General features: G+C 36.5%; 3 protein-coding genes and 1 pseudogene across 4 annotated transcripts; 3 read left to right on the top strand and 1 right to left on the bottom strand.

Moving 5' to 3' along the window:
• The first annotated feature begins 3,106 nt into the window (after window positions 1-3,106).
• Window positions 3,107-5,397, top strand: LOC137740248 (F-box/kelch-repeat protein At5g15710 pseudogene; annotated as a pseudogene). Its single transcript, XR_015966134.1, has one exon. The product of XR_015966134.1 is annotated as an F-box/kelch-repeat protein At5g15710 pseudogene (transcript).
• Window positions 5,398-11,276: 5,879 nt separating this feature from the next.
• LOC148694062 (uncharacterized) lies at window positions 11,277-13,318 on the top strand. Its single transcript, XM_088700771.1, has 5 exons — window positions 11,277-11,412; window positions 11,530-11,582; window positions 11,780-11,933; window positions 12,499-12,560; window positions 12,770-13,318. The coding sequence occupies exons 1-5, from the start codon at window positions 11,325-11,327 to the stop codon at window positions 13,055-13,057; spliced, it is 645 nt and encodes a 214-aa protein (XP_088556897.1). The 5' UTR covers window positions 11,277-11,324; the 3' UTR covers window positions 13,058-13,318.
• Window positions 13,319-15,602: 2,284 nt separating this feature from the next.
• On the top strand, window positions 15,603-17,294 carry LOC137738898 (uncharacterized). The gene is made up of 4 exons (XM_088700598.1): window positions 15,603-15,876; window positions 15,976-16,022; window positions 16,264-16,420; window positions 16,860-17,294. Exons 1-4 carry the CDS (start codon window positions 15,795-15,797, stop codon window positions 17,045-17,047), a joined length of 474 nt encoding a protein of 157 aa, XP_088556724.1. The 5' UTR covers window positions 15,603-15,794; the 3' UTR covers window positions 17,048-17,294.
• Window positions 17,295-17,387: 93 nt separating this feature from the next.
• On the bottom strand, window positions 17,388-19,117 carry LOC137738949 (GDSL esterase/lipase 7-like). Its single transcript, XM_068478418.2, has 5 exons — window positions 18,818-19,117; window positions 18,607-18,731; window positions 18,131-18,379; window positions 17,766-18,018; window positions 17,388-17,679 (listed from the first exon to the last, which is right to left on the bottom strand). Exons 1-5 carry the CDS (start codon window positions 19,074-19,076, stop codon window positions 17,465-17,467), a joined length of 1,101 nt encoding a protein of 366 aa, XP_068334519.2. The 5' UTR covers window positions 19,077-19,117; the 3' UTR covers window positions 17,388-17,464.
• Window positions 19,118-19,529: the final 412 nt, after the last annotated feature.

The following is a 19,529-nucleotide window of genomic DNA, read 5'->3' as shown; positions in this document are numbered from 1 at the left end:
AATCAACTTAATATATTTGATCCACACATGATTTTCGTAGTCCTTCAGAATCCGCAACACTAATTCGATTTTCTTTTTAACGCGCTTGTGACCATAGACGACCAAACATCCTTCCACCGCAGCCATGCCTTTATGAATAAAGTGAGAGTCAAAACATCGATCAGGCAGTGGAATCACCTGCCACTGTTGGAACGATCTACTACTACCCGGAGAACCTTTTACTCGTTGGTAAAAGGACTGAATCCATAGAGAAATCTGTGGTCGATTTCTGCATCAGGAAGCACTGCAAATTCTCTTGTACTAGCCTGCTAGGGTTAAATACAAGAACATGTTCATCACTTGATGCACAGACCAAACCGTTGATACTCTGTACCACAAATTCGCAGTAAGATATGTACGGAGAGTACGTAAGTTGTGTTGGATGTCCTTGCTGATCTATCCCTGAGAAGAAGAAGAAGAGCCAGTGCTTACTTTTTTGTAAAGTGGAGGAGTTTTGTAGTATTTTTCTTGCAGTTGTGGCAATGGAAGTTCGTGCATGTGAGCTGTGACAAAGGGAGGGCTAAAACTTGCATATACGCACCAAAATCACATTAGCGACTTTGCCGGCAGCCTTGGGAGTATTTGATGGAATATCATGTCCCTTGGGAGCTCTGGCTGATCAACTTTTATGTACATATTGACGATTTTTTTCCAGGAAATCTCCAATAAAAAATACACTCTATGTGCTCTTTTATATCGAATTGATAATAATAAGTTAATTTGTACTGAACTAATTAAATAATTATGAATAAATGAGTCAGAAAAAGTCTGAAGCAATAGGCTTGGAAACAAATAGAAGAAGATTAACAAAGTGAGAGATGGTCAGTCAAAAAAGAAATTAACTTGGCTCATTAAGATTAAGGAGGAGTTCCTCCTCAAGACATTTAATAATTGATAACTGAATTTCATGCTCATAATCGAAACCGTTCATATTATTAATAACTTCGTAAAGATCATCTATGCAAAAATTAATAAAATATGAGATATGTTGGTCATCAAACCATATAACACATGAATGGATCCGGTAAAATAATTATGAACTGCTACTGTTGATTAACTAGACAATCTTATTTTTAATTGATTTTTGCAGTAATGATAAATACGAAGTTCTGTAAATTTGTCACCAAGTATCTCGAGAAGAAACTCCTCAATTTTAAGAAGCCAAGCCTTTTTCTTCAGGAAAAAAACTGAGAAAAAATAATAAATAAAAAAAAGCATAGAAAACGGGATTTATAATCTAAGACACAAATTCGACCAAAAATAATATCAACACACACACACACATACAAAAATTTCAGGTTATATGTCAAGTTTATCAATTCCTGCTATGAAGTTTTATGGCGATTAGAAAAACGTTCAACCTCCATGCCAAAATTTGTCACGACCGCTAGGGCAAGTGAACAAAAGTAAACAGACGATGAAAAGCAAAATTTAAGCCAATTTAGGTTTCTATCCTTTTTCTAGGGTTTGCGGCCCTGGTATATTGATATTTATATAGAGTGGGGAAGCTTGGATCACAAGTAACAAAATCCTTGCTGCCAAGTAAATAAAATATGGCCGTCGATCACAGATCTATGCAAAACGTATAAATTGAGATATTTTGAAATTCTCGCAGGATACTAGGGAATGTAAATAGTGGATCATCTAATGTATATATTATTCTAGATGATAAATTACTCACAATCTACGACTATCATGCAAGATTTACCTTGAATTGGAGAAAACGCCTTGAGACCTTATAATATCCCCAATATTGGATCAAGGATTGTGCTATACACATAATTTTTTTTTTACATCCGACACATACCATATTAATTTATGTCATTTGATTTTTTTTTTTTTTTAATTCATTCAATCTGACGATCGAAAATTGAGAGAAGTGTATAGAAGGTAAAAAGAAGTGTGTGGATAACACCACCCTTAGATCAAATAGTCTCTCCTCCCAGCAACACTTGCACCACACCCCACTTAAAATCAAGGATACAACATTAGTATCCAAAAAGGTACTCGTTTATCCATTACAACAAAATCCATTTGAGGGAACTTGATGAATAATAGCTGAAGATGAAGTTGGATTGTTTCATATTCTTTCTTAGGGTTTTACCCTCATCAACCATTGGTAACAAGAAAGAGTTAGACTATAGAAAATGCAGCATTTGTTTTTTTTCATAAGATTGTATGGAAGACTTGCAGCAAATTTTTCCTATTTTCATTTGAATCTTCGTAAAATCAGGATACTATATTAGTATTCAAAAAGGCTTTTCCAGGATATGAGCGACTGGTTGACTGGTTTGCTATTGACTAACAGCTCACACTTTGCAACTTTTAGCAAGATTTATCTCAAGTTGGAGGAATTCTCGAGATCTAATCTCCCAAATGTTAATTTATATACAAAAATTTTAGTTTTACACAGTTCTGAGATATGAAAGGTTAAACCAGACCAAACACCTCCTCTCAGCTACTCCATATTAGAAGATGCACAGAAAAAGATTATCTTCCCTCTTCCTCTCCTCTTACACTTTCATTTTACATAAATTAATTATAACCGTTCAAAAAAAAAAATGAGAGAAAGATGAGTAGAAAAGAGAATCCTTCTCCAATACACACCTCTGCTTACCGTTGACATGTGGTAAACAACAATGCATCCGTTTGGTGCATTTCTGTAGATTAAAGCCAAAACAAGTTAAACAAACCACTAGAAACATAAGTGGAGCCCATCGTGACAAAAGTACCGGCAATTTAGTGGACCCCAATAATCTAATTGCAAAGACTAAAGAGGTAAAGTCACCTTTTCGAGCAAAAATTTACTACTTATCTTCTATTTACCCGACCACACCTAACCACCAATCACTGCCGTCCAGTTTGCTTGATAGGTCCCCAGTCAAACTTCATTATCAACTAGCAGAAAAAGAATCAAATCCTTGACACATTACTTCTCTAACGTGGCACCCTATCATTGGATAGACATCAAAATCATGCAGATAACTTAGCAGCAGATTAGAACCTGTAGAAACATTTTTGTGGATTCTTCTTTGTCCATTTTGTCAAATAGTGACAAAGTAAAATCAAACTAAAATGTAAAAAAGAAATAGTCTTGAAATTAGGACACCCCCAAGGTCTTTCCCCTAATTTCTATGCCTGAATTTACTCATCTGTGCTCCTCCAACAAGCTGTTTCCTTCGCCAAGCAGAAGCCATGGAAGATTGCTGAATCATGAGGAAACCCATCTCAAATCACAAGGTGAAAAGCTTGAGTTTGTGCTGGTAATTGATCTTTGCTTTGAAAGGTTCTATCATTAACTTAACCAATCTTGCAATCTGCAAAGATTATGAGTTTTGGATCTGAGTGAAGATTAGGGCTTTTTTGTATAATCTCAATTGTAATGCTGTGATTGTTAGAGATTTTAGTTTTTGAATTCTGGGTTTTGTTGTTCGGTGCTGGAAGTTCGTAGTTGGCATTGAAATTTTTGATCTTTTCGGGTAGGAAGCATGGTTAGGATTTAGGAACTGGGGACTAGGGTTGAACCGTAGGAGTGAAATTTGGGTTGGTTGGGGTTTTACCACCATGGATGGTTCTGGGGAATCTTCTGAATCTGTGTCTGCTGTAACGAATTCGAAATCTATGGGAAATGGGGTTTCGAGTGTAGATGATAGGTGCCTGAAGCAAGTGTCTCCGCTTAGAGGTGGCGGGTCGAGGAACACGAGTCCAGTGGGTTGTGTAAGATCAAGGAATACAAGTCCTTCTAGGCAAAAGGTGGTTAAGACAAAGCCTCGAGGACTAGATGAAGAAACGGCTTCTACATTTGGGAAACCAGTTCAACCTGATGTTCACATGGAGGATAATATATGGGCAATGTTACCCGAGGATTTGTTGAATGAGATTTTAGCTAGAATTCCGCCGTTCATGATTTTTAGGCTCCGCTGTGTATGTAAACGGTGGAATACAATTCTACAAGATAGAAGCTTTCTTAAGTTTCACTCACAAGTGCCGTCTCATGGGCCTTGTCTTCTCACATTCTGGAAGAACTCTCAGACCCCACAATGCTCAGTCTTCAGCTTGCCATTAAAAACGTGGTACAGGATTCCATTCACATTTTTGCCACAGTGGGCGTTTTGGTTAGTTGGTTCTTCGGCTGGCTTAGTTTGCTTTTCCGGGCTTGATGGCTTAAATTTTAGAGCCTTGGTTTGTAACCCTCTTACACAAACTTGGAGGACATTACCAAGTATGCATTATAATCAGCAAAGGCAGCTAATAATGGTTGTTGATAGGAAGGACCGGTCGTTTAAAGTTATAGCTACTAGTGATATTTATGGTGACAAATCACTGCCCACTGAAGTATATGATTCGAAGCTCAATACATGGTCAATTCACCAGATAATGCCTGCAGTTAATCTTTGCTCGTCAAAGATGGCATATTGTGACTCCAGATTATATTTGGAAACCCTTTCTCCACTTGGCTTGATGATGTATCGACTGGACACAGGGTACTGGGAACACATTCCAGCTAAGTTCCCGCGGTCTCTATTGGATGGTTATTTGGTTGCTGGCACCCAGAAGCGTCTGTTTCTAGTTGGAAGGATTGGTCTTTATAGTACTCTTCAGAGTATGAGAATCTGGGAACTGGATCATGCTAAATTTGTATGGGTGGAGATTAGCAGGATGCCTCCAAAATATTTCCGATCTCTGTTAAGGTTATCAGCTGAGAGGTTCGAGTGCTCTGGACAGGATAACTTGATTTGCTTCACATCTTGGAACCAAGGGAAGGGTCTTCTTTACGACGTTGATAAGAAGGTGTGGTCATGGATAGCAGGCTGTGCTCTGCAGTCATACAACAGCCAGGTTTGTTTCTATGAGCCGAGATTTGATGCTTCCATATACTAAGCAGAAAATTTTGCTCTCCGGTTTTTGCAATTACAAGTCAGAGAATTTTTAGCGGATATCATCTCCAGTTGGCATCGTTCTCTTGATCCATTCTTTGCTACATCAAAAAATTGATTCTCAATGGATTCAAGGTATTTGACTCTGGACTTGTTGGCTAATCTTTTGAGTTGTTGAGTTGAAAGGCCTCGTGGATTGCAATGTGAGTACATCCCAGAAAACCAGTTTTGTAAATGAGATATTATCGACTGCACGTGGCGATATTACCTAGTACAAGAGCCCTGTTATGTCTGTTGTCCGGTGATTGAACAAGGCTTTACTTTTGAGACAAAGGCTGGTCTTGGTGGAGAAAGAACATGGTCGATCGGGTTAAAAACTGTAAGAAGGCAACTTTTCAAATTCTTGTAAACGTTTTGAAACGATTAACAAACCAACTTGTATATTTTGAAGTGTTTCCGTGCCTTGATCATTTCAGGTAAATTCCTTATCTCTCTTTTGGTTGGTGTTATAGGTCTCTTTTTTCAATCAGTTCCATTTCCCAGGCAAAAATGAATTTTGGAGTTGTGACCTAGTAAAATGGACCACTGGCTTTCAAATGATTAGAGCCCATTGGGTTTTGGTCCCTCCCCCATCAACATGGGTATATGCATTTCCACCTTTGCCTTAAAAAAACAAGTAACAAATGAACAAAGTTGTTCTTGTGTACATGGTATACCAAAGAAAAAAAATCGAGTGCAATCTAAAGGGATCTTTGATCTTGTATAAAAAAATAAAAAAAAAAGAGAAAATGAACATTTTGTTATTGGGTTCTCAAATGGATCCCTTTACAAGTTCGCATATTGTAAATTGATCATGTTTCTTGTTGAGAGTATCCCACACCGAATATAGTCTTGCATAAACTTCCACATGTATTGTCAAGTGTTTTTTATTTAAATATTTACATTCTAGCATAGTATTAGAGCACGTTGTATTTACGAGTCAGGTCACATATACTTTCTCGTCACACAATAATTTTTGAATACTTCTTTAAAGTGCTTAGGATATTTTGATAGTATCTTATACTAGAGATGAAAGTCTTGCATAAAGTGCTTAAAATTTTATGTGCCTCTAATTGATTTCATATTGAATGCTCACATTCTAACATTTCTAACACATTATCATCACATCAAGTATATCACGGGTGAGCATGTGTGTGTGTGTGTATTTTAATGATCCAACTATCTATCTTTTAAATCTTCCCTCAAAAATAAAATCTATAAAAAAATCACTCAAATTTAGAAGCATATGACCGTCTAATTAAATGATGGTCATTTAATTTTTTTTTTTTTTTTTTTTAAAATGTATTCGTCAAGTTTTTTCATTATAAATGAATATCTTAATGGTTTTGGATTTATCTAAATTTTTTTATAAAGATAATCTATGAATGATGAATTAAAATACAGGCAATTCGAATCGTATTTAGAAAAATTATAAAATGAACCCTATAAAATGTGAACGTAAAAAAATGGGTCCTCCAATATCCTAACCGACATATATAGATATGTGCACACAAGCATGCATGTGTTGTGTCCTTTTCGAGACCAATGAATCAGATTCTGATTTTAGTGTTGATCAATCCCATGCTTTGAAGGTAACCGTGGTACGACATGCATATACAACTTCCTAAATCTCAAAAGCTTCACCTGAGCTGGTACAGAAATTAAGATTATTGCGTGAGACGAGATGCATGTCTCTCATCCAATTTTGTATTGTGTCTATAACCATACGTGGTAGCTCGGAACCAGCACAAAGGTTTGTGCTCCTCATCAATTTTCTGTGGGTAGATTGTTGACTATTCGGATAACTATGTCAAATATCTCCCCAAACAACTATGGAGACAAAGACAATATTGGTAACAGGAATCGACTTTTCCCATGCCAATATTTCCATTTCCATTAGCTAGCTGTAGAATTTTTTTCCCTGTAAATTTCTGTGGTGGTCTTAGTACGTTTTGTTATTTGTTACTGCAGACTGCATTCAGAGCTAGCCAACAAACTTGCATGATATTTTTTTGAGCAAGATCGAAGTTTGTTTTCGTTAAAAGTCTTTGTGATACGATGGATTTTGTAGACAATGTTGATGTCTCAATAACATGTTAAAAATATTTTGTTATTGGAACGTTATTTGTAAATATTATCGACATTTTATCAATACAATCATTTAATTAAAAAATATAAAGGTTCTAAATATGGTTCCTATTTGAGATTTTGATTTTCAAGTAAGCCAATATTTTCTATGAGAATTATAGTTTGAGAAGGTGTTTGTTAATAAAGCAATATTTGTTGTGTGCTATGCCGGCCAATATGTCTGGAACCAACTAGAAAGCACACCATATGCACTGTTCTCAAGATGAAAGCACTATCACATAGTTGGAGGTCACGCCCTCGTGTTCTAAAATTCCAACACGCCATAGGAAATAGGAACCCTAATTTGTTTAAGGGGATGTGTTTTGAGCAATTCTATGCGAAATCACTTGTCAGTGTTTCTGCAGGCTCTTAATTTGATGCATTGCTTTGATGCTTCTCATGCCCTCTTCGGGAACTATGCAGGCTTGCCTACCCACCACCTCCTTCCCTCTTAACTCTTAATCATATATGCAATTCACAAATTTCCAATTAATTAGTTTTATTCCAACATACCTAATTTTGCTACATCCAAATACAACAATTGTTGCTTTTTCTTTAAATTTTTACGACTATTATTTTTATTACTACAGTAGTATATGCAGAAATTTTGTTTTTTGTATTCTTATTTATTTTTGGTGTGTAATTCTTTTTCGATTTCTTCAATTTGAATGTATAATTTCAAGCAAAGGATTAGGAAGAAACGAGTCAGTTGAGCTAATCATGTTGAAGCATTTGATGTGTTGTGAACACAATGAATATTCTCCGCTGTACAAAGACAAAGAAATTTACTTCTGGCAGAGGTCTTAAAAGGTATCCAAAGAGAAGGTAAACCAGCTTTGTTTAAAAGTCTCTGGCTTCTACTTGTTTGTAATTTATATCGAAAGGTGCATGAGGACCGAATCTCTGACTGACATGATCCTTGCAGCTACGATATACTGGGCCGATTATAATTATCTAATCATATTTTCACTTAGTTTTAGTTGGTTTAGTAATTAAATGAAAAGTAACAGCTCATATCTGATTACCATTCAATTTGGTGATATATAATTAAGCTTGCAAAAGTAAGATTTCCATGAATATTACACACTGATACCAACATGCTTTCCTTGCAAAATGCCAAATAAAACTAGTACAATTGTAATTAGCTTATACTTAATTTTACCCTTTTACTAGTGCTAATATCTGATATTTTGACCTTCCTCAAATTATGGTGGTCCTGCACTTAACTACTTCGATTTACAATTTAGTTTGGATAAGTACTGTCTAGCCTTTTCTCGAGCTACCCTGATCATATCAGCATATACTACAAGGGGTTGTTAGACCATCTCCAATGGTGACCTAAAACCTAAAAATATTTAGCCCAAAAAATTTAGGTTTTAGCCCAGAAACAGCTTTTCTACTCCAACCCTTTTGGCTTAAAATTTTAGTCCCATATTATCAAAGAATGAATTAAGGCTTTTTTTTTTTAAATTAACTTTTAAAAAAAAAAAATTTATGTAGACTATCCTAAATTAATTTTATGAACATTTTAACCTAAAAATATTTAAATTCCGATAAATTTTGAAAAATCACTAAATCAATACATGAAAATCAAGATAAACCACATAAACTTAATACCAACGACATTTAATAAACCACATAAACTTAAAAAATAAAAAAGACAATTAATAAACCACATAAACTTAAAAAATAAAAAAAACAATTAATAAACTACATAAACTTAATACAATCGAAAACTCATAGACTAAATAAACTTAATAATGATATTCACCATCCTGACTTGGTGATGGACTTAGGTGATAGTCTTGAGATGAATCATCATCTTGAAATATACTCCTTGTGGCATTCCTTCGTAAAATTTCCTTTTGCTTACCACGTAAGTATCTCTTCCTCTCTAGAGTGTATTTGTCGAGGTCCTCCATTATCAAATTAGTTTTGTACCTTTCTTGCTCCCTATCCCCTTCTTCCTTCATGGCCAAAAGCATTTGGGCCGATTCTTCTTGCCGACGGCACTAGATTTCGTTCATTATTGCCATTTCGCTAGCAAATTGTGCACATGTCGGATCTTGGGACTTCCCTTTTCTCTTTGCTTCCTTTTGCTTATCTCTACCCGGGGGCCTTGCAAAAGAAGAAGTTGGGGTCATTTGTTCGACACCTTCATTGTCGGCAAAATTCACACCTTCATTGACATCATTTGGGGGTGGGGCTTCATTATGAAATAATCTTCCACATTGTTGGTTCGCATCAGTTCCCCACCTCGGACAATCCTTGAGGATGTTCCAAGCATGATGCAACTTAAAAGCTTGATTTTTTGGTGTAGTTATTGTCTTGTAAATTGCCATTGCTTTGTCACCATATGCAACAAATACATAAAAACAATTAATTGTAAAATACTATTATGTACATGACAACTAAAATATCAACAAATAAACTCACAATTTCTGAGGCGCCCCTTCCACTAGGCATGTCAACCATGGCTCTCTCCAAGCTTCCTTTCCACAAAGTGCACGCTTTGTTGATAATCTTCCACCGATCATAAACACCACCAACTTCCCTTCGACCGGCGTTGGAGTTTTCATGGAACTTATCAACGATTTTACCCCATAAAACCTTTCTATTTTGATTGGTGCGACGACACCATCTTCGCTAATCGAAATTCATGCCAAACATAAAACAATATCTTCGTCAAAGGTCCAATTACAACCTCTAACATGCTCTTTTGTCATCTTGAAAATTCTGGAAATGAGAATAAATGGTATAAAGAAAAATTGGAAGAATTGTAGGAGAAAAGTGAGTTTTGTGTGGATGTTTGAACAAATACATAGGTATTTATAGAGTTTTTGGTTGAATTTTAAGTTAAATAATTTTTTAAAATTATTCTAACCGTTGGATTTAAATTTGAACCGTTAGATCTTTTTTTTTTACCGTTATATTTAATTATATTTGATCTAAGCCGTTGGATTCAATAAATACATAAATATAAAACTAAAAAAAAAAAATTGAACCTGGACCGTTGGATTAACCAACGGCCCAGTTAAATGTCACTGTTGGATATAAAAAGTAGCCGTTGGGCTGCTTTTTGGAATGATTGCTGAGGGAACACCCCACGTGGGGTTGTCGGCTGGGCTGAAATGCCTGGCGCGTGCGACACGTGGGCGAGTGGCGAAAAGGGAACTGGGCTTCACAGCCTGTGTTTCACTCACAACAGGTAAGACCCATAATGACTTTTGGCCTAAAAACAGGCCGGTATTTGGCCTTCTTTTAAGTTTTGGGTTTTAGGTTTTATTTAGCACATGGGTTGGAGTGGGTTTTGGGAGAAAAAAAAGGGAAAATTTTAAGTTATAAGCCATTGTTGGAGATGGTCTTAGTGACTCATTCTTTAAGCCTACCTTAAATTAATTACTTCGTTGCATGCATGCCAATAAAGACATGAACCAAAAAAATTAAAAACCCTATACATATTAATTTCATTTCATATGAATCATCGTATGTTTTATGGCCTGTTAACCACTAAAGATTGAATCCGGATCCTCATTGGATCCTCTTTGTGAGGATTCCAGAGATCCGTGAATCGTATCCGTTCATCGTACATTGTGCGGTCAGAAATAATTTAAATAATTTTATTTAAAATTAAACACAAATAGTACTTGATAAAACTAATCGTACAATATACGATAAATGGACACGATTTACAGATTCTTAGAATCCTCATCAAAAGGATCCGGAGAATGTTGTTGGCTAAAGATTATGTAGAATTGACTTGTGAAACCACATTTAAAGTTTTGAAAACTGGAAAAGTTGTTTAACTTTCACTGTTTTATCAAAGGGAGATTATATTCAAATATTCAAAATTACTTCTCGCACATCCTTCTAAATTTTTAATATTTTTCTAAATGTTAATGGTATGTAGAAAATATTAAAAAAGGAAAAAAGTATAGAATAAGTAATTTGGGGTGTGTGAATATAATCTCTCTTCTCGAATACTTTTCTTGGCTGCACATGAGAGTTTCGAATACTTTATAGATTAAATGAATTAGTTTCGAGTTCTTCCAAGTCCTGCCGGTACTCTCGAGAATTATATTTTATGCAGATAAGTACATGTCTGAACCCTAGCTTGTACTTGGGTTTGAACTCTCTCTATAAAACCAACATAAGTCTCTCCCAGTTTCCTCTCTTTTTGTTGTCAATCTAAGATCGCTACCGTTTTGCTAGAAGGTTAAGGCTAAGAAGAAACTAAACACAATGATGCTACAGCTTACAAGCTTGGTAGTAGGGCTTCTTTTTGTTATGCATGCCCTAGGCCAGTCTAGCACTGCACATGCTCATCAAGGTAGATATGTACTAGATATCTATAGCTTTTTCTCTTCTATATATTCGGGCTGGGGATTTCTCATGCATAGAACTTTATGGAGTATTTTCCCTTATAGAACTCCTGTTTAATGTGTAGGTAAAGGAGATATTTCCGTGACTGGGAAACATGCAGTATTGCCTGATCAAAAGGTAAAGCATACTTTAACCTTGAACGCTCCTCAGAGAGTTTCTTGCACTCCTCAAATAGCACCACTATACTGAATGGTGTTATTTGAACTGTGTTTCAGAAGTGCAAGAAGCTTTCTGGGGAGTATGTGAATAGTGAGCGCTTCTCTTGTTCTATATGATTTAAATTGATATATAAGCTAATCCATATAAGTATGCAGGAACCAAATGTTGATGGAATTTCAATAGCTGGGTCAAGGATGATATGGCTTGGAGGAAGGAAAATGGTGGCACACAAAGTGTTAAGGAAATTAGAGCCAGCAAGACCAGCTGGGCAGCTGAATGAAGAGGCTAGTACCACCTTCAAGAATTCAGGTGCAAACCGTAGTAGTTCTGATGGAAATTGTGCCTTTGAAGGAAAGGGAGATCTAAATGTAAAATGTAAACTTGGAGATCGTGATAAAAGTGATACTAGTACTACTAGTTCTAAGAAGTACTCCAAAGTTTCTCATCATGATTTTGTAGCTTTTGGTGCTGATTATCACGGGCCTGCACGCCATCCTCCCAAACACAATTGAGAAAACTTTGATCGATCTTAGATTATCTGCCTTCCCCGGCTTGTGGTGTCAGATGCTCTTGTGAAAACATATGTGGAATAGTTATATCATGTAGTAGCTATATATAGCTAGCTAGTGTAGTTGTATGTATTAGTATTCAAAGAATATATATATATATATATATATATATATATATATATGTTGGAGGGGGTTTTCTTTGCTTAATTTGATGCTTCCTTGCAATATATTTGAGTAATGGATGGAAAACTATGGGATTACCATATTGTTTTATAATGGTTGTGGAACCAATTTTGAGATGTTGGTTTTGAGAAAGGTGGTGAATTATACATGATTCATGTTATATACTTGTTCTCTAATTGCAGGCAAGGATAATTCTAAAGCTTCAAGCAATTCCCATGGAAAACCTCAAAACAAATTAAACCAAGTACAGCTCTCTCTCTCTCTCTCTCTCTCTCTCTCTCTCTCTCTCTATCTCACACACACACACACACAAACTTTCAGAATTACTTCCAATTTTGGCTTTATTATTTTTTAACAGTGGAGGGTTCGAACCCTATAACTAGCCTATTCCAACAGCTTAACTTTTGACTTTAATTTGATTCTAACTTGGTTATATGTTTACACATGAACCAGGATGATATGAAGACACTGGAGCTGACAGCATTGAAAAGTACTTCTGCCGGTAGTTTGGAAATTCCCAGAGATCTTAAACCAAATCACTCCCAAAATTTCAAGACAAAGCGGCCAACAACCAAGGCTCCAAAGAGTACAACTTATGACGAAACAGATGATCATAAGTTGACAGATGAAGCAAGAAGGCTTCTTAAGGCGACAAGAGAGATAGTAAACCTGATGCATAAAGATTATCATCGAATGGGAAGCCGCAAGCCGCCGATTCACAATTTTGAGCCACGGGCTTGAGATTGAGTAGCACTCAATCTTTTTCAAACGTACGGGTTTAGCTAGCTAGGCTCACAATTTTGCCCACCTAGGAATATCTACAGATCAGTCCACTATAGCTAGCCTACATAGAATACGGTGTATTACTGTGTGTTTCTTTAATTTATTTTCTTTGTTTTTATCAAGCTTAGGAAACTATAACAAATAGTGCTCTGAAATAAAAGTGTGCATGACTTCATATCATACAGCTCGCCTCAGCTGCTAATCGGTAGTTAGACTAGTTCTGTCAAGTATGATGTATATCATAATGCTGCTAATTAAGTAACTTATTTGTGATTTTTTTCTCCCTTTATATAGTTCAATTCATGGGATTCTCTTCATGAAAAACTTGGTAAAAGGTAAGCTTGCCCTATAGGTAATTGTGTGTCTGGGTACTCAAGTTGCCCTTTCTAAAATGGGTTGTCTCATACTTTTTGGTTGGCTTAATTAGTAAATTAATTGCAAAGAGCTTATAACTCAGTTACTTAAGGACATTCAGATCTTGGTACCCATCAAGATCCTGAGTTCACAAAACTCAATATCATACCAACTAATATCGGACTATTCAACTTGATCTCTTATTGCTAGTAAGTTTTACAAAGTATGATCTCCATGAAAATTTTACACTACACTTAGTTACCTTGCACAATGCCAATGATAATTGGTACAATTAATTAACACAAACTTTACTATTGCTGAAGCTGAATAATGATCAGATCCTTTCACGTCTTCCCCACTTAATTGAGAAATATCTCTGATTCTCTCAGAGTGGTCCTGAACCTCTTTTTTTGGACAAGAGTGGTCCTGAACTTAATTAATCAGTATACTTGTTGGTCCTAAAAATTACAAAGCCTACGTGACGCGCAGAACGAGTAACTAATAAGCTAACTACGTCGTTCGGTTGAACGCGGGGTGTGCCAACTCGTCAGCCGAGGTCGGCCGAGGAGTAAAATTTGTTGATGTTGCATTGAGCGCGTTGTTGACTTCTTTATCTTGCGACTGCGGCCGAGGAAGGAACAAATCTCGGCCCTTAAATTCTCGAGCCTGAAGATAAGGCTGCTAGTTCTACGAAGTTCAATATCAAATTTGGCTCTCAGGGTGCCGAATGTAGTAACATGGTAACACCTCACTTCGCCGAGAAGGCTAATGAGATGACCTCTGCCAACAAGGATTCGAAAATCCTTCTCGACCGAGACTTGGATAGATAACCAGTTGACCTCGACGCAGTGCTGTTTATCCAAACTGAAGATGTTCGCCGGTTGCCTTCACAGTGCTGTTTATCCAAACTGAAGATGTGTCAGCGGAAAAAAGAAAATAAAAAATCTCAAGATGTTTGAGGGGTTTTGCGCAGGGCAGTTGTGTGTTGAGTTGGAGGTCCCTTGAATGGTGTTCGCAACCTTGTATTTAGGAAGCAGATGTGTGGTGCGGCTTCACTAGTAGAATTTGATTTCAATTCAAACTAGATAAGCGAGAGCCTATCTTTAGCAAATGACAGAAAGCCATCATCACCTGACTTTGCTTCGGTATTATCACCGTTATTCAAAAAGCCCATGTTTTTCCCTTCTTATCTTCTGGATGCATTCCACGTGGCCATTTCCTTATCTCATGATAGGCCAAAGCCTATCACCACCTATTTGCCCGTGTGCAACCATGCATGCCACATGCTTTTCTTCCAACCACACGCACACATGCAAAACACCTTCTCTGAAAATGCATAGCCGCACGATATTTAAGCCACTTGCACATAACCATGCATTAGAATAGAATCCCAATATTGCAAAATAACGGCATGATTTGGGTTTCTTAATGCGATTGAAGAACTTGAAAAACTATCCAGACCAAGTGCACACAATTTGATATCAAAAACTTATCTTCGATCTTCTAATCTTATAGCATTTAATCTTTTGGACTCCTTAATTATCTCCACATTTTTAGAAATAATTTTCTTAATAATTCTCCAGATAACATCGTGATTATTAAAATCATAATATTATCTAGACAAATTATTAATCAATTATCTCAACCTTCTTCCAATCCAATGGCTCAGAATTTTACTCATTCTACGGTCTCGATTGCTCAGGCCGATAGTGTAAAATCAGGTTCAAACAATACTAAAATTACACCTGTAGCCTGTAGGGGTTAATGTTAGTGACTCATCTAGCTTCGAGCATGCATGGCAGGAGAGACATGCTCAAAAGTTAGAAACCCTAGTTACTTTCATTAATTTAATATGTATCATCATACGTTTAATAACCTGCCTGCTAAACTCTGCAGGTTCCGTCTAAAATTTACTCGTGAGACTGAGACTGACGATGAAAGTGAAACCACATTCAAAGTTTTGAAAACCGAAAACGCTGTTTTCTTTTGAATATTTAATTCATTAGATTATTTAGCTTTGCGTTCTTCCCAAGTTCCTGTCTGTGGAGAAAATTTTCATTGTCCCGAGAATATGGTCGAGTACACCAAACCTCGTAATCAAGGTGGTTAGAATTTTTTTTTCATATTTCCAATCACTTTTGTTATACACTTAGCGTACCAAACTGTTTTCGGCACAATAAAAAATCTCTCATGTCTGTGTGCATATTTTATGCAGCCGAGGTACGTACTGAAACCCTATCTTTGACTCGCGGGTCTCTATAAAACCCCCATTAGTCTCTCCAAATTAATTTCCCCTCTTTTTGTTAATCCAACGACTGGTTAAGGAAGAAATAACAAAGATATGCAACAGCTTACAAGCTTCGTAGTCGGGCTTCTTTTTTTTATGCATGCCCTAGGCGAGTTTACCATACATGCTCATCAAGGTAGATAGCTCAATCTTCTCCTATTAGTCCATTAATTTGATTTTGGGATTTCTTATAGATTTGTATCTGAGGGTTCTTATGTATACTCACCTTTTGCAGGTAAGAAAGTGCTTTCAGTTACCGGAAATGGACCATTTGATCAACAGGTACTTGTTATTCACGATCCTTGTAGGGCAATACTATATATTTGCACTCTTTAGACAGCTTATGGCACTAGAGCTTCTTGCACTTTCATGGTGAAGTGCACAAAATGACACTCTTGTAATATTTGCGCAATCCTGACAAGTGCAAGAGGCTCATTGAGGAGTGCAAATAGAGCTTCTCTTGTTTCATGTTCCCTTACCAATTAGTCATTTGTAAGCTAAGCCATATAAAGTGTATGTGCAGGAAATAATCGAGCGTGGAATTTCAATAGCTGGGTCAAGGATGATGGGGCTTGGAGGAAGAAAAATGGTGGCACACAAAGTGTTTAGGAAGTTAGAGCCTGCAAGAGCAGTTGGGCCGAATGGAGATACCCTTAGTTCTACTACATCAACGAATTCAGGTACAGCCCGTTGTTCTGATGGAAACTATGACTTCGTAGGATAGGGAGATCTATGTGTAAAATTTTAAGCTTGGATCGACTATGATAAAAGTAATACTTATACTACTACTGCTTATAAGAATTGAGAAAATCACTGAAAACCAAATGTAATTCAATCTTCGATCAGTTTATGTACCTCTGCCATCTCGTTGTTATCAGATGCGCACTGTACTGAAAATATGTATATGATAGATATATCATGTGGTAGTAAGTTAGTTTGGTTGTATGTATTAATTATCACTCAAAATTGAAGATATATGCATATTGGAGGGAATTTCTTGCTTTGAAGCTTAAGAAGGTTGCGATACATGTGTTTGTTTGGATGCAAAAATGAAACTTACCATACTGCTTCAATGGTTGATTGAGAAAGATGTTAATCCTTTTTGTTTTCTGATTACAGATAAGGAAAGTGCTTATGCTTGTGAAGAGACTACAAAGTATGATGAAACTGATGATCCTAAGTTGACAGAGGAAACAAGAAGGCTTCTTAAGGCAACAAGAGAGGCATTAAACCTGATGGCTAAAGATTATCAGGGAAGAGATCGGCGCCGCAAACCGCCCATAAACAATCATGAGCCACAGCATTGAGACTGACTCGATCTCGAAACCGACCGGTTTAATTATATAGTGATCGGGCCCCTATAGCTAGCTAGTCTATATATAGAATACTGGTGTGTGCTTCTTTAATTGATTTGTTTTCTTTTCATATAATCACGCTTAGGAGCTATAACAAGTAGTGTTGTGTACATTAAGTGTGCCTTCATACAGCCGCCCCTCTGCTTATAATTTGTAGTTAGACTTGTTCTGTGAAGTAATGATATCATAATTCTGCTAATTAAGTTAAATTTGTGTCCTTTTCCTCCTTCATACAATTTAATTTACTGTATTCTTTATGCGCGAACATTTAGTTGCAGTAGTAAATCCATGATTCCATAAACCAAGAGCCTTGAGCAAGCTAGATTGATAAACAATCTTAATCACTAATGAGTACAAATATTAACTTTATTACATTTTCACAAGTTGCTTAATGTTTAAAGGGGTGCAAACGGTTGAGCCATTGAAGCAACCTGTTGCTATAACTGAGCCTGCATATTCCGTTAGATGATAAGCATCCCAAAAGAAGTGGTTATTTGGTTCGAAGCACGGTCTAAGCAATGGAATGCACCCTGAAGTCCCATTTTCCCAAGTAGTACAGCATGGATTGCTTCCATCCATTAGCCCTACTCGATCGATACATATAAATCAATAAAAGTATATGTTGAATTGTAATGAAATGGGGGAGAACAACTTATGTTTTGAAATTTACCATATTTAACAGGACTTGTAATTGCATCGTAGCCAATCCAGTTTGCTCGACCGAGAACAAAGAAAGAACCTTGGAAAGTGGTTGTTAAATTCGCAAGTGTTGCACGAAGCTTGTCATTGAAAATCGAGGCTAGCTCATTTGTACTTTCCACACAGTTTCCACTGTGTTTGTGTGTTTTTGCAATGGATGGAATGCATCCAAGTGGACCAATTTCAAACATGACTACTTTCCTGGCTCCTAGGTTGTATAACCTCTGCGACATTTGCAACAAGAACCAGCTAATTATTATTTATTATACATGGTGTTATTATACTTTTCAATTAGTACCGAATATAAGCAGAGAAAAAGAGATCGGATATTGGTACCTCCATATGATGAGCAATTGTAACCATTAAGATCTGTGCAAATTGTTGAGGAGAGTAGCGTTTGCTTGTATCGAAAACTTCAGGTTCGAGGTAGTTGTTGATGAAATCATTGCTGCCAACAGAAAACAGAAATATAGATTTGGACAAGTACTGCAGAAGATCAGTTTGATTTTTTATTTGTCCTGGCAAGTCCGACTTCACGGTTCTTCGAAACAAATCCATCTGGTCCTTTAGATTCAAACATTTTCCCTGTAAAACAAGAAAAAGAAGATAAAGAAAAAGCTCATATATATATAGCTTGCTTGCCTGCCAAGCATGTTGCCTAGCTGTGATTAATTGGATTTTAATGGTTCTAAAATTAACGATCTTGTTAACAAACGTGATGAAAAAATAGATGTTAATTAAAGAGCATCCAATTAACTAAACCAACTTCATCTAATAATTAATTAATTTCACTAACTCATGCCTAAACTTACATATTGGCTTCCAGTTTCTGGCAGAATGCCACAAGAGCCAGATGCATAATTCAGGCCTGTAAGCGCTGTCGCCGATCTATGTATGCTCATGTATGGGGGAGGATATGGTAGGCCAAGAAACTCATCTAAAAGAAAGAGGGAAAGAAAAAGATATTAAAACAGAAAGTTAGAAACCACAGTGCAAAATTAGAGCCAATAAATGAAAAATTACCTGTAAAATCTGCTACTGTTCTTCCGTTGGTAAATCTTCCAGTGACTCCCTTAACAAAATTCACCCCATAAGGCAAGTAGTCTGCCTTACAAATAGTTGGTAAAAAGTTATTGTTACCACTGTCAAAAAGTGAATCCCCAAACACATACAGCGCTGGTGCAATTGGCAAACTATGCATCTGCAATGAGTGAAAATGCAAGAACATAACTATGAACGAGAAAATAAGTGACACTGATTTCATTCTCGTATTCTGGAACATTTGCAATGCTTATTTTTCTGCTATAACTCATATATATGTGTGTGTGTTTGTGTGTGTGTGTACATATCTATATATATGTGTGTGTATGTGTGTTGATGTATTGGTCAGTTCACGTGGAAGATCAGTTGGTGTGATCTTTTAGTAAGGTGGGAACTGCAGTTTTGGTACAGGTAATGGTAACTGATATGTGATGGTTTGTTTAACTCTCATGGAAAGTGAAGTGAATTGAAGCAAACTTGTGATCGTTGCTTTGAGTTTTCCCTTTTTTGTCTCGGGGTGAAAAGTTACTTTATGAATTTTGGGGCTCCAAAATCACGTCTCATGTGACCATACGAGCTCCCAAAACTAACTGATGCTGCAAGTTAGGGTTTTGGGTCATCGATTGCGCTTGCTGAGGGTTTTATTATTGATTCAAGTTTGAGTCTCCTTCCCGCTATTTAGATTAGTAGTAGC

This window comes from Pyrus communis, chromosome 9 (genome assembly GCF_041283825.1).
Source record: "Pyrus communis isolate YQ-2024b chromosome 9, ASM4128382v1, whole genome shotgun sequence".
Taxonomy (NCBI): Eukaryota; Viridiplantae; Streptophyta; class Magnoliopsida; order Rosales; family Rosaceae; genus Pyrus; species Pyrus communis.
Note: the sequence above shows the minus strand (reverse complement) of the source record. Positions and strands in the feature narration are given on the sequence as shown.

Excerpts from the sequence above, each read along its gene's own strand:
- LOC148694062 (XM_088700771.1), top strand. The coding sequence starts at position 11,325 with ATGATGCTACAGCTTACAAGCTTGGTAGTAGGGCTTCTTTTTGTTATG. Across the intron at positions 11,583-11,779 it reads CAGTATTGCCTGATCAAAAG|GAACCAAATGTTGATGGAAT; the intron begins GTAAAGCATACT and ends ATAAGTATGCAG. Across the intron at positions 12,561-12,769 it reads CTCAAAACAAATTAAACCAA|GATGATATGAAGACACTGGA; the intron begins GTACAGCTCTCT and ends CACATGAACCAG.
- LOC137738898 (XM_088700598.1), top strand. The coding sequence starts at position 15,795 with ATGCAACAGCTTACAAGCTTCGTAGTCGGGCTTCTTTTTTTTATGCAT. Across the intron at positions 16,023-16,263 it reads ATGGACCATTTGATCAACAG|GAAATAATCGAGCGTGGAAT; the intron begins GTACTTGTTATT and ends GTGTATGTGCAG. Across the intron at positions 16,421-16,859 it reads TACTACATCAACGAATTCAG|ATAAGGAAAGTGCTTATGCT; the intron begins GTACAGCCCGTT and ends TTCTGATTACAG.
- LOC137738949 (XM_068478418.2), bottom strand. The coding sequence starts at position 19,076 with ATGTTCCAGAATACGAGAATGAAATCAGTGTCACTTATTTTCTCGTTC. Across the intron at positions 18,380-18,606 it reads CAGAAACTGGAAGCCAATAT|GGAAAATGTTTGAATCTAAA; the intron begins GTAAGTTTAGGC and ends CTTGTTTTACAG. Across the intron at positions 18,019-18,130 it reads CAATTGCTCATCATATGGAG|AGGTTATACAACCTAGGAGC; the intron begins GTACCAATATCC and ends CAAATGTCGCAG.